General features: G+C 35.4%; 1 protein-coding gene across 2 annotated transcripts; it reads right to left on the bottom strand.

Annotated features, from left to right (window-relative positions):
- Positions 1-11,054, bottom strand: LOC145785653 (3-oxoacyl-[acyl-carrier-protein] reductase FabG-like). 2 transcript variants are annotated; one of them, XM_082597336.1, is made up of 7 exons: positions 10,949-11,054; positions 9,716-9,849; positions 9,048-9,191; positions 8,488-8,584; positions 7,454-7,564; positions 6,426-6,462; positions 1-2,089 (listed from the first exon to the last, which is right to left on the bottom strand). In XM_082597336.1, exons 1-7 carry the CDS (start codon positions 10,980-10,982, stop codon positions 1,864-1,866), a joined length of 783 nt encoding a protein of 260 aa, XP_082453462.1. In that variant the 5' UTR covers positions 10,983-11,054; the 3' UTR covers positions 1-1,863. The 2 variants fall into 2 exon arrangements, with proteins under 2 accessions (XP_082453462.1, XP_082453463.1); XM_082597337.1 differs by lacking the exon at positions 10,949-11,054 and having other exon boundaries at positions 9,563-9,728.
- Between the last annotated feature and the right edge of the window lie 681 nt (positions 11,055-11,735).

Here is an 11,735-nt window from a genome sequence, read left to right as displayed (position 1 = left end):
TCTGTCTATTTTCCACACTATTGCTTTTAATCGCTGCGTATTTCTAAATGCTTATAGTCATTTAGCTAGTTACCTTCAAGAAGTTGAAATTTATTGTATTTTTATAAATAGTTTCCGATTCCTGATGCAGGCTTAAGTTAAGCCGAAAACGTTCGATTGTTAAGACTATTCGAGTATTCGTAAATTTGTAAAATATATTGTTAAAATGCTCAATCCTGTGGTATCTGTGTCTTAGCTGTCTTTGATACAAGAAAGCAAACTCTCTCCCGAAATTATATATTGAGATAGCTCCACACGAAGTAAAAATTGCATGACTTTAATAGGCTATTTGGTCGACAGGACGTTTGGTCGACAGGACGTGATGATGACAGAACGATTCATTTTAGGGTTAGTTAACTAACCTCAACCCTAACCTAACCCTAACTCTAACTCTAACCCTAAAATGAATCGTTCTGTCGACCTAACATCCTGTCGATCAAATGTCCTGTCGACCAAATGTCTGTCGACCAAACGACCGTACACCAAATATAATGACCCGTGTTAATGCGCAATCTGCTTCAGGCGGAGATGGCGACTGAATAGGCTATAATAGACCTAAAACATCACTAACTACCCTACTAACTGCAGACAAGAGGCCAACTGAAGAGATTCTTATGATCGATTCCTACAGTGAGTGAAAAGTAGACTTCGGTTGCTTTTGTTTATCATTTTTGGAGTGAATTTGGCTTTAATTTTCCTTCTTCCGATTGGTTGTCGTTTGTGACGGAAATCCTGAAAAAGAGTTTCAATCAAGTAATTTTCACGTTGTGTGGAGCTACAGTAGATGTGCTTGAAAGGTTGCTGATCTTTTTTGTTTTCACTTGTTGAACCTATAGCCAATAAATCAGTTTGTTGTATTTTGCGAATGCTTCTCTTGCATCATCGACCGATCCTACAGATACTTGCAGGTCCACTCCATCCCTTCCCACAATTTTTATTTGTATTTTTACCTCCAGCATCCAATTTCTTGTAGCCAGTTTTGGATTCATCTTGTGTGACTTTTTTGTTCCAGCCTTGTGACAAATTTTTGCCTTTTTCACGATTTTTTTTGTTTTTGACATATTCCAAACGTTTTTTAGCACAATTTTTCTAAAAAAAAAAACTTTTTATTAGCAAAATAGTAGCGTTTCGCTAGCGTTTGAATTCAAAAATTAAAATTCGTCTTATTTGACGTTTTGATCACTTACGTCACAAACAACAATCCAATTTGAAGAAAGAAAAGCAAAAGCAATCCAAATCTACTTTCTTTCACTGCACTGAAGAGCTCCCTAAGATCGAAACAATTGACTTTTGTCTCCAGTTAGTAGCCTATTTAGTAATGCTTTATAATCATGCTCATGCATGCTTTCAAATCATAAACAAGGCTATTATAAAATGAACACCAACAGTCCAACACTCGAAAACGAATTATGACATGTTATATCTGGACTACGTTATTTTAAAATGCAGAAACATGGAGATTGTCATCACAAATGATAAGTTTTAAAGATTTGAGGCATTTGAAATGTGGATTAATAAAAGTAGGCTTAAGCCTAAAGTTTCATGGCAAAAAAAATCACAAACAAAACTGTGTTGCTTAGAAACCACACCAACATTGGAAATTCTACAAATAATTAAAACAACAAAATTGAATATTTTGACCACATGATCCAATAAGAATTGACAACCCTTTATATAGGCCACAAAAACGATACTTGAACAACCGCTGATGAGAAACTGATTGAGGTTTGATTCTTTTGCAAAGTTGCACCACCTGTTGTGTAACAAGATCATGTTCATTCATTTTATTGAAGTTTTCATCTTCTTTTTGCGTACTGTAGTCTACTAACTTTCCGCAATCTTCCTGCCTCTGTCAACATACAAGCACGTTCCAGTAATAGCAGATGCGTCATCAGAAGAGAGGAATAGAATAGAACTCGCAATCTCATCCGCTTCCACAATTTTGTTTCCGAGAGGATGCAGTTTTGTCACATTTACAAAATATTTGTCAGAATCTTTTTCGTTTAGACAATCATGACTCACTAAAATATTCGTTTTGACACTTCCAGGCCTAAAACAAGAAGTGAGGACACGTGAGTGAAGTAAACATCAAAAATACCGTAGCAAACACTTTTTATTGCTGAAAAATATTTTAAACCAGTTTCAAAAATAACAATTTTGTTCTAAACTACTACTAGTAATTCTTAACAGAATCGCCAGAAAAAACATGCCAGAACTTTGGAGGCTTCTATAGGCTACAAGCAATGTAAACTGCTAGTTTATTAGGTATAGGTTCTTTGTGGCCTAGGCTATATAGCCTATTGCGTAGGCCTACCATATTTTCATCGCCTAAAAAGAGGACAAGTTTCGCCAGCGTATAAAATACAAGTAGAATGTTACGTATGAAGAATTTTTTACATCTTTTTAGATAATTATAAACCTATGCAGCAAAAGCTACAGCAAAAAAAAAACAGACCCAGAAAAACCAGACAAATTTGTTTTTCGCAAGCCGATTTGTTAGATTTGTGCGATAAAATAAAAATGTGATGTGGTAGGGCTGGCAGGCTGATGTCATAAAAATGTGACAAATCATGCAGTATCTGCAGGTAGCCATGCCTTAACTTTTTTTAGAAAAAAAAAAAGATCAGCTTTAACGAAATTATAAAATTACTTGCACGAAATATAATTGTAGTTGTAGGCTACACGGCCGTTAATGAGATTCCAAGGACAGACTCAACTAAAAGGCTGTTTCTTTCCTTGTACCATTGTGGCTGCATCATTGATTAAAGTCATTCTACATTAGCACCCACATAAGTTGAAAGTATCCATACCCCGATTTATTTTGAAATAGGTTATATGTTATGCATAGTGCACTTTGGATTAATTATTTTTTCAATTTGCTTTGCTTGACAAATTAGCCAAATTATTAAGTTGGTAATCAGCAGCGTTTACAAGCGCTGAGTCAATAGGCTACAAAATAGATCTGGGTAAAATAATAATTTATTGTAAAACTATGAGAACCTTAAAATGTACCCTAAATATCTCAAACTCTTTTGCAAGTTTTTGCGTTTTTTAATGGTTTATTTCGTTGTAATTTGCTTATTTTTTGATTTTTACAAGTTTTTTTTTATTTTGTCCCAATTTTTCTTTTTCATAAATTTGTTGATCAGATCTCCTCAAAAGAGGAAATTTCCTCACAAGTGGATTTGCAGTTCCACTCGCTCTCATCGCTGACCACTATTTGGCTACTATAAGACAATCGCAAAGCAATGCAGTAGCCTATGTTTCAATGAACGTCTAAGATTGTTTACAACAGCCATGGCCACCTGGAGATGCGGCCTGATTTGTCACATTTTGCAGATTTTGATTACGGCTACTGCTAGTGCTTGACTGATATTTTTTGAGATGTTTTTACTTTTTGAGGTTTCCTAATGACATAAAACTTTTTTGTTGCCTTGGGGAAACAGCAGCAAATGAAAAAAAGTAAGTTGAAAAACGCTAAATCAGACGGTTATTGAAAAATTAACAGTCTGACTAAAATCTTCGAAATCAAATTTTCTTTGTTTTTCAACATGTGAGGATGTTAAAACCATGGCCACCTAAAGATACGGCCTGATTTGTCACATTTTGCAGAAATTTCCAGGTTTTTCTAACTTTGGGCGAACGTTTAAATAAATTTTTCTAAAAATTAGATTTTTACGCTTTCTGTATTCTTTTCCCCAGATGACACAATAGGTTTTAACATCCTCACATGTTGAAAAACAAAGAAAATTTGATTTCGAAGATTTTAGTCAGACTGTTAATTTTCAATAACAGTCTGATTTTGCGTTTTTCAACTTACTTTTTCTCATTTGCTACTGCTTTCCCAAGGCAACAAAAAAGTTTTATGTCATTAGGAAACCACAAAAAGTAAAAACATCTTAAAAAATGTCAGTCAAGCACTAGCAGCAGCTGTAATCAAAATCTGCAAAATGTGACAAATCAGGCCGCATCTCTAGGTGGCCATGTTAAAACCTATTGTGACATCTAGGGAAAAGAGAAAAGAAAGCGTAAAAATCTAATTTTTAGAAAAATTTATTTAAACGTTTGCCCAAAGTTAGAAAAACCTGGAAATTTCTGCAAAATGTGACAAATCAGGCCGTATCTTTAGGTGGCCATGGAACAGCAGATCAAATAGTAGGCTACGTCAATGTTTTTTTGAAAATCTTTTAATCAGAATGTTGCATTGGTACAGAAATGGTAGGAAATTGCGAAAAAGTCACATAACAATGAAATCCTGTTGAAAATATGAGCAAGAAAACTGAAAATGTAAAAAAAGAGGACATTTGAGCATTTTTTGGTGTCCTCGGAGGACAATTTATTTTTCTTCAAAAAAGAGGACAAATCCTCTTAAAAGAGGATATATGGTAGCCCTACTATTGCGTAAATAAAGTGGTTTTCAAACTAATATCTTCAAAAACAAAGATCTTGAGATTGGGGTAAAGTATATTGTGCCAGATAAAAGCCGCAGTTTCCGCTTCTCCACATGATGTAACATATCAACAAACAATGTGTTAGTAGAGGGGGGGAGGTTAATTTTAATTTCAACTTTAGCCCTGATTTTAGGATACAACAGTACATTCTAAGACCTTTGGAAAAAATTTGAAACTTCCGTCTAAAACTCCCCCTATCCTGAAAATTACTTTTTTGCATCAAATTGCCTTGTATTGCATTGACGTCAATTTTTGTTCATTGCATTTAGAGTTCAAATATTATATGCTATTGTGCTAAAACATATTAATAATGTTTTCGACACGAACGTGTGTCCTCATCAGGAATTAAATCTGCAATACATAAAATGAAAAATCGTAAGATAAATTTGACTATGCACTGTAACTGTAACGACACTCTGGACTGAAAGCACAAATTGAACAAATGATACGAGAATGATTGCGAGTAAATTATGCGGTGGGAAACAGATCACGTGAGGTGTAGACTACAGGCATTGGACAAAACAATTAGAACACACACAAAAGGAACGATGAGCCACAGGCGAATAACACATGGAAGCCTTAAGAAGCAAACGTAACAATCCATCTCTCAACCGGCAGTTATTCGCCTGTGGCTCATCGTTCCTTTTGTGTGTGTTCTAATTGTTTTGTCCAATGCCTGTAGTCTACACCTCACGTGATCTGTTTCCCACCGCATAATTTACTCGCAATCATTCTCGTATCATTTGTTCAATTTGTGCTTTCAGTCCAGAGTGTCGTTACAGTTACAGTGCATAGTCAAATTTATCTTACGATTTTTCATTTTATGTATTGCAGATTTAATTCCTGATGAGGACACACGTACGTGTCGAAAACGTTTGAGTTTATTTTATTTAATTATGTTATATTTTGTGTGAAATAAAGTATGCTAAACCCGCTAAAGTTACTATGTTTTATTTCTCTATGGTTTAACAAAGCAAACTCTCTACCAAAGCTTTAATATTAATAATGTTGCAACACTGTCGCAAATAGTTTTTCTCGTTTTGGTTTCATCGTAGAACACCGAAAAGTAGTTGTCAGTTTGAGGTTTTCAATTGGTTGTTGCAGCAGAAACATAAATCAAAGGCAAGTCAATTTGCGTAATTAAACTGAAATTAGCAGATAAAATAGCCACTAGCCAGGTAGATGGAGGAGATTGAGCAGAGAATCTCATAATGAGGACTTAAATCAAAAATGTAGAGTAAATGTTTACAGACAAAAGCCAAAGACGTTTTATCAGTTAAATCAGATTCAATTATCATAACAATATAAGCTTATAGATTGATTGATTCATTGATTGACGTTTATTTTTTTGAGAGTATAGAGGTCTATTGTGAGTATAGAGCTCTTAGAATGTCCTGTTCTATTCTAAAACCAGAGCTAAAGTTGGATTTGAAAAAATAACACAACATCTATGTTCAATTGTTCAAGTGTTCAAAGTAACCCGTCCGGTCTAGCCTACGTCGATGGTCCTAACCCTTAACAAGTGGCCTGTGCAAAACTGCCAGGAACAATCTATCAATGGCTTTCTAAGTCCAACTCCAAGAGTAAAGTTTCAAAACCAATCAACCAAGCAAACACATCGCAGACAACACAATCCATCATTTTTATATTGTAAAGTTTGACATTGTAGTCTACATTTAACATTTTATGACAGATTTTGCTGTCTGGCATTTGTGTTTCGTCGAACATTTATTTTGTTCTTGATTTTGTTTCCTGTCTAAGAAAGATTCTTTAGAAAATTTGTTTTTAAGCTCAGCATTCGTGACCAGAATGTTAATCCAAGTAAAAAGATAGGATAATTTTGCTGGACGGTGTTCAGTCTCATACATTGCGTTTGGCTGCTCGTGATTAAAACGCAAGTTTGCTTCATTTATTTCAAAGGAGAATTGTACTTACGAGACTGAGTTTACTCTGATCCCTTTTGAAGCCAAACCTGTAATATAACAAATGATCAATCAACGCATTCACATATTCTCAGTAGTACAGTCAGAACACGAACCCCTTTGATGCCTGTATCACGTCAGAATAATTGAATGAGGAATAGTAGCCTAATAATTGTTAATAGTATTGTTGTTGTTGCTTAACTCTTGTGAAATAAGCAGAGGTGGACAGCAGTGGCGTAGCTAGGGGGGGGGGACCGCCCCGGGCGGCACGTCTGGGGGGCGGCACTTTCAGACAGGACGTTTTTTTGTTTTGTTGATAATGCAAAAGTACACGGAAAATAAAAGCAAACAGAATGGTAACGTTCAAAACAGTGGCGTAGCCAAGGGGGAGGAGGGTTTTTGGGGTTACAACCCCCCTTTGGCACGCATGTGACCTCACGATACTGAGAATGATGCTTTCAGTCTCTATGACTCTAAAACAAAGTTTGCCTAATTTTAAACGAATCTCCATTAAAAGAGGGAGTTTTGCCAATACCAAACATTCAAATATCTCAGCCAGGAATTAGCAACAAGAAAACATAGAGACTTAGCTTTATTAAGTTACCGAAAAATTCCTAAGAAAACATGATTTTATCCTTTTGCCATGCCACCGGACAGCACCATTTTACAGGAATATTTATACTAGGGGATTTATACCCACATTTTTGTTGAAAATGCTCTCAGAATACACCAAATCCAAAGTAATTTTTCAAATTTTTTGGGGGAGGCCCCCCAGACCCCCCGCCGCTGGGTGTCGTCTTTAGCGAGGACGCCGTCGGGCTTCGCCCGCCGGCCCTTAAAACCCCCCTTTCAGAATTCCTGGCTACGCTACTGGTTCAAAACATACAATAATTCCACTTTAAGTCAATTTACGCTCCACTTTAAGTCAAGTTACAATCCAGTGCAGGCCAGTCAGTTACAATCCAGTAAGCTAAAATGTTAGTTACAATCCAGTGTAGGCTAAAGACTAAAGTAGGCTACAAATCATTTTCCTTGACTCACTTAAAGCAGCGAGTTTAGTGAATTGTTCCATAGAGCTTTTCGCCATCGAATGCATTGGAAAAAATTTCCCTACTGTCGATCCCATGACTCCGGTGATATTGATCACGCTACCTATGAAAAAAGAAGCGTTTCCTTGTTTTATTTTCAAATGTTAGCTATGAAGGATAACGCATGTCTGAGTTTGTAGGCTATCTGCACCACTGCTTGTGAAAGGTCTAGGATAGATACCAAGTGGAATTCTCCTAAAAGCAGCACTTACAAATTGTTGTAGTTGTAAGTTATTCTTTCTTCAGTTAAAAACCTAAGTTTCTATTTGAATAAGAGTACTGATGAAGCCGCCTTCACGGCGGCGAAAGCTCTACAAATAAATTTTATTTAGTTGCCAAACCATAGTGTTTTACTTAAGCCTAAAGTTACTAAAATCTACACAGTAATGGAGGCATTATGGACGTTATGGTCACTAAAAAAAGTGCCCAATAGTCGCAGAGCATATTTTGGCTAATTTCTCCGCTAAACGTTACCAATATTTTAGCCAAATTAAAGTTGATCTATAGCCTACTTTCTGGTAGGCTACTAATTTTGTTGAAAATCTCCAAATGTTGTAACGTTTACGTTTGAGCGAAATGATAATTTGGTAAACAAATGTTGAGCTGTTTCAAATTTCTTTTTGTGCGCTTGCAATTTCAAAATGCTTGTCAAAGATTTATGTTTTTCGTTTACTTATTTTTTGGCCGGTTGGCTGGAGTTTTGGCAACTGCTTATGGTAGACCTGGAACCTACATTCAAATCTAGATCGAGTCACACGAAGACTTCAAATATAAGTCTGTGTATTTCTATGAGAAAACAGTCTAAGTAAATTGAGCAATAATAAATCGAGCTCGTCATTCACCCCTAGCAATGGCAATTGCTAAAATGAAAAATAAAAAACTTATTAGGCTACTGCAGAATCACTTGCAGCTGTAAAACTCCAAAAAGAAACCATGACACTGACACATTGATGTTGTTATTCATTTATTTGACCATTGCTCACGCACCGTTAGTTTTTTCTAAATGCGGAATCGCCAACTGCGTCAAGTGGAAGTGAGATTTGACGTTCACTTGAAAGATTTCATCAAACATTTCAATCGGAGCCTGCACAAGTGCACATACAACTTTTTATCAACTTAGATCATGCCAGTTTAGCCTTATTCGTTTTGTCATATCAAGACATAGGTATTTGTGCCAAGAATAATCAGTTCAATGCATAGACGGGACGGCAAGGCAGTCAACCTAAGAAACCGTCATCAAAGAATACAAACAAAGAATGACAATTTATAGCGTTCAGCATGGGTGGAACCAGCCAGTAGTAGCCTTAAGAAGGGGAGGGGGGAATTTCAACCAAACACAATGATGTGTATGTCTTCATTAATCAAACGTTACAAACAGAAAGAATGGATTAAATTACTTTTCTGTGTTTCTGTGTTTATTGGAGCAATTGATCAAAATTGATCCAAATAAATGTGTTGTTGTGTTGATATTTGAAACAAATTATCCAATCGATAACGATATCTCAATCGACAAAGTCCACACCTGACCAAACAAGAAGATAACTTACGTGTTCAAGTGGAACGTCAGACTTTTCCACTATAAATCCCGCATTGTTTACAAGGACATTGAGTTTTCTGAAATTCTCGACTGTTTTCTTAATAATTTTTTCGAGATCTTCCATGTTCTTCTGGTCAGCAATAATCTTCAATACCTTTCAAAATAATATTTTTCTACAAACAGTTGAAGATTTAGATTGAGTGAACGAGAAAGCAAAAAAGCCAACTTTTGTGTTCACCTTCCACTAATATCTATAAGTCTTGTTACTCAATGCAACAAACAGTGTACCAGCCTCATTTTTAATAATAGATCGATTTCGCTATCACAGCCTCCACGGTATGACTAATTGACTATATCAAGAGCAAAAATTATAATATAATTCTTCGAAGATTCCTCCACAAACGTGACTTCAAAACAGTCCGGTAAATGAAGTATCTTTATTGAAATACCGGTATAAGTATGCTTTTTTTGATAATGTCGTAGTAGTGCCGCTTTGCCGGTTTGTCTGAGAAGTTGCGCAGTTACCTGAATTCCAAATGGAGCGATGGTTGTTCCAACGTGCAGAGAATGAATTTTTTGTTTGGCCAACATACTCTAATATCAACACCATTTTCTTTCGAAAAACATGCGTGCGTTAGTGACAAAAATTTTCAGAATTTTTTTATATGAGAAACGCACTTCCTCTGCTCCAAGCTTTTTGCACTCTTGAGAAACTTTTGAAAGTTTGGCTTCATTTCGTCCAGTGATGGTCAACATGGCTCCATGCTTGGCAAATATTTTTGCTGTAGCTTCGCCGATACCGCCAGTCGCACCTGAGAGACAAAAAAGTCATTTACATTATTGTTATACGCTGTTCGAGTTGGTTACTGGAGCAGTACCGTTGACAGGGGGTCCAGGGAATACTTTTGGCCCAGGTTAGGGATGATTTTAAGGGGCCGTAATTTTTCAACAACCAGGAATTTTGAAGCATAGGCTATGCTTTGGTATGATGCGTTTTTCTAAGAACCATAACGGCCTAGCTTGCACGCTATAGCCAGCATATTAAACTTTGTTGCATTTTTTTTTTTCAAAACTCGTCCTGATTCTTCTCAAATTCGATTTTAAGAAATAATGTAACCTGATCTCTTAAACTTTTTCCAGTGAAAGTTATCTCAGTTGGGTTAAATCTTGCCTATTGACTGGTTAATAGAACTCATCTGCTGCAGCAACATGCAGATTACAAAATATACGCATAGGCTACCGCCTACCGAAATATCAACCTTGAGCTCTGAGAGTTGAGCCAAAAAAAAATTACCAATAAAAACTATTTATCAGAGATGTACATGGACTTGGATTTGGATTCCAATCCGCCCGGATGTCAGGTCAACATCTGGATTTGGATATAAATTTGGACTTCTGCTAATTTGGATATTTCTTTAATGCTATAGATAAATATTAGATAATATGATTATTTGTCTCTAATATTTCTTATACAGTACGAGTACATGCATTTGGTTTTCTTTTAAAGGCTTGAGAAGGTCTGCATGAATAAAATCGAAAACGCTCGCTATTTCAATTTATTTTTGTTTTGTTATCACTTTAAATGTTGTTGTGTTGCTAAGCATTGTTTGTTTATGGTTAAAAAAGCAACTTCTTTACAAAAAAATTGATTTGTGTTTATTTTGTATTAATAAACTGGTTGCATAAAAACCTCTCGCGATGGTGATCCTTTCATTTCGACAATTTTTAATTTCAGATTATTTTTATGATGTTAACTTGCAGTATTGTCAAATTTATAACATGATATTTTTACAATGCTTATAATCTGGATATCAATTTTAACTTGAAATCCGGGAATGGATTTGAATTTTAAATTCTAAAATCCGAACATCTCTCCTATTTATAGCTACCTTAAGTTGTTTCAAGTCTTACCTGTGATAACGATTACTTTAGAAGCAAAAGACATGATGATGCGGCCTATGTACTGTATAACAAATCAATTGTTCAAATATTATTGCTTTTCTGTATCACCTGAAATATAATATCCCTTTCATTCATGAATTTGTTTTAAGCGAGGTATATATAGTTTTCTTACTGAAATGTAAAACTCACTGCATAAGAAATAATATTTTGTCACTAGATTACGTCATGATGACGACATAAAGTATTATTATACAAAATGTTGTTCATGAACACTTCATGAAACAAGGGATAAAAAGAATTTGAAATAAGTTTTAACAAGCTTTGTTTATATCAGTAGTTCTCAACTGGGCTTCCGCGGACCCCAAAGGGTCCATAAAAGTTTCAGAGTTTGTAGCATGATTGATAAATTACGATAGGCTATTTAAAAATTGGTTATGCTTTATTTATGCATTGCAGTGATTCTAAAACTGTACGTAGCAACGGACTGGTGCGTCGTTTGAAACTTCAAAGGACATCGCACAAAGGTTTGGTTTCCTAACTAAAAAAGTGTCATATAAATGAATTAATTTTTTTAATAAGGCTATGTTCCACTTAATTCTTTTGTGACAGCAGATTGTTGATCAATGCTTAACTTAGAAATGCAAACGTTAGTCAGCAGCCTATCACCACTCACAGTTTTGCAATGACTGTGATTGTAACAAATTAATATTGATTACAAATGAGAACACAGAGAAATCCTTTGTAAAAGTCGCAAAATTTCTATTAATTTTTGATAAAATTTGTAGAAAAACATTAA

Source organism: Aplidium turbinatum, chromosome 16 (assembly GCF_918807975.1).
Source record: "Aplidium turbinatum chromosome 16, kaAplTurb1.1, whole genome shotgun sequence".
NCBI lineage: Eukaryota > Metazoa > Chordata > Ascidiacea > Aplousobranchia > Polyclinidae > Aplidium > Aplidium turbinatum.
This window is presented reverse-complemented; position numbering and strand designations above follow the sequence as displayed.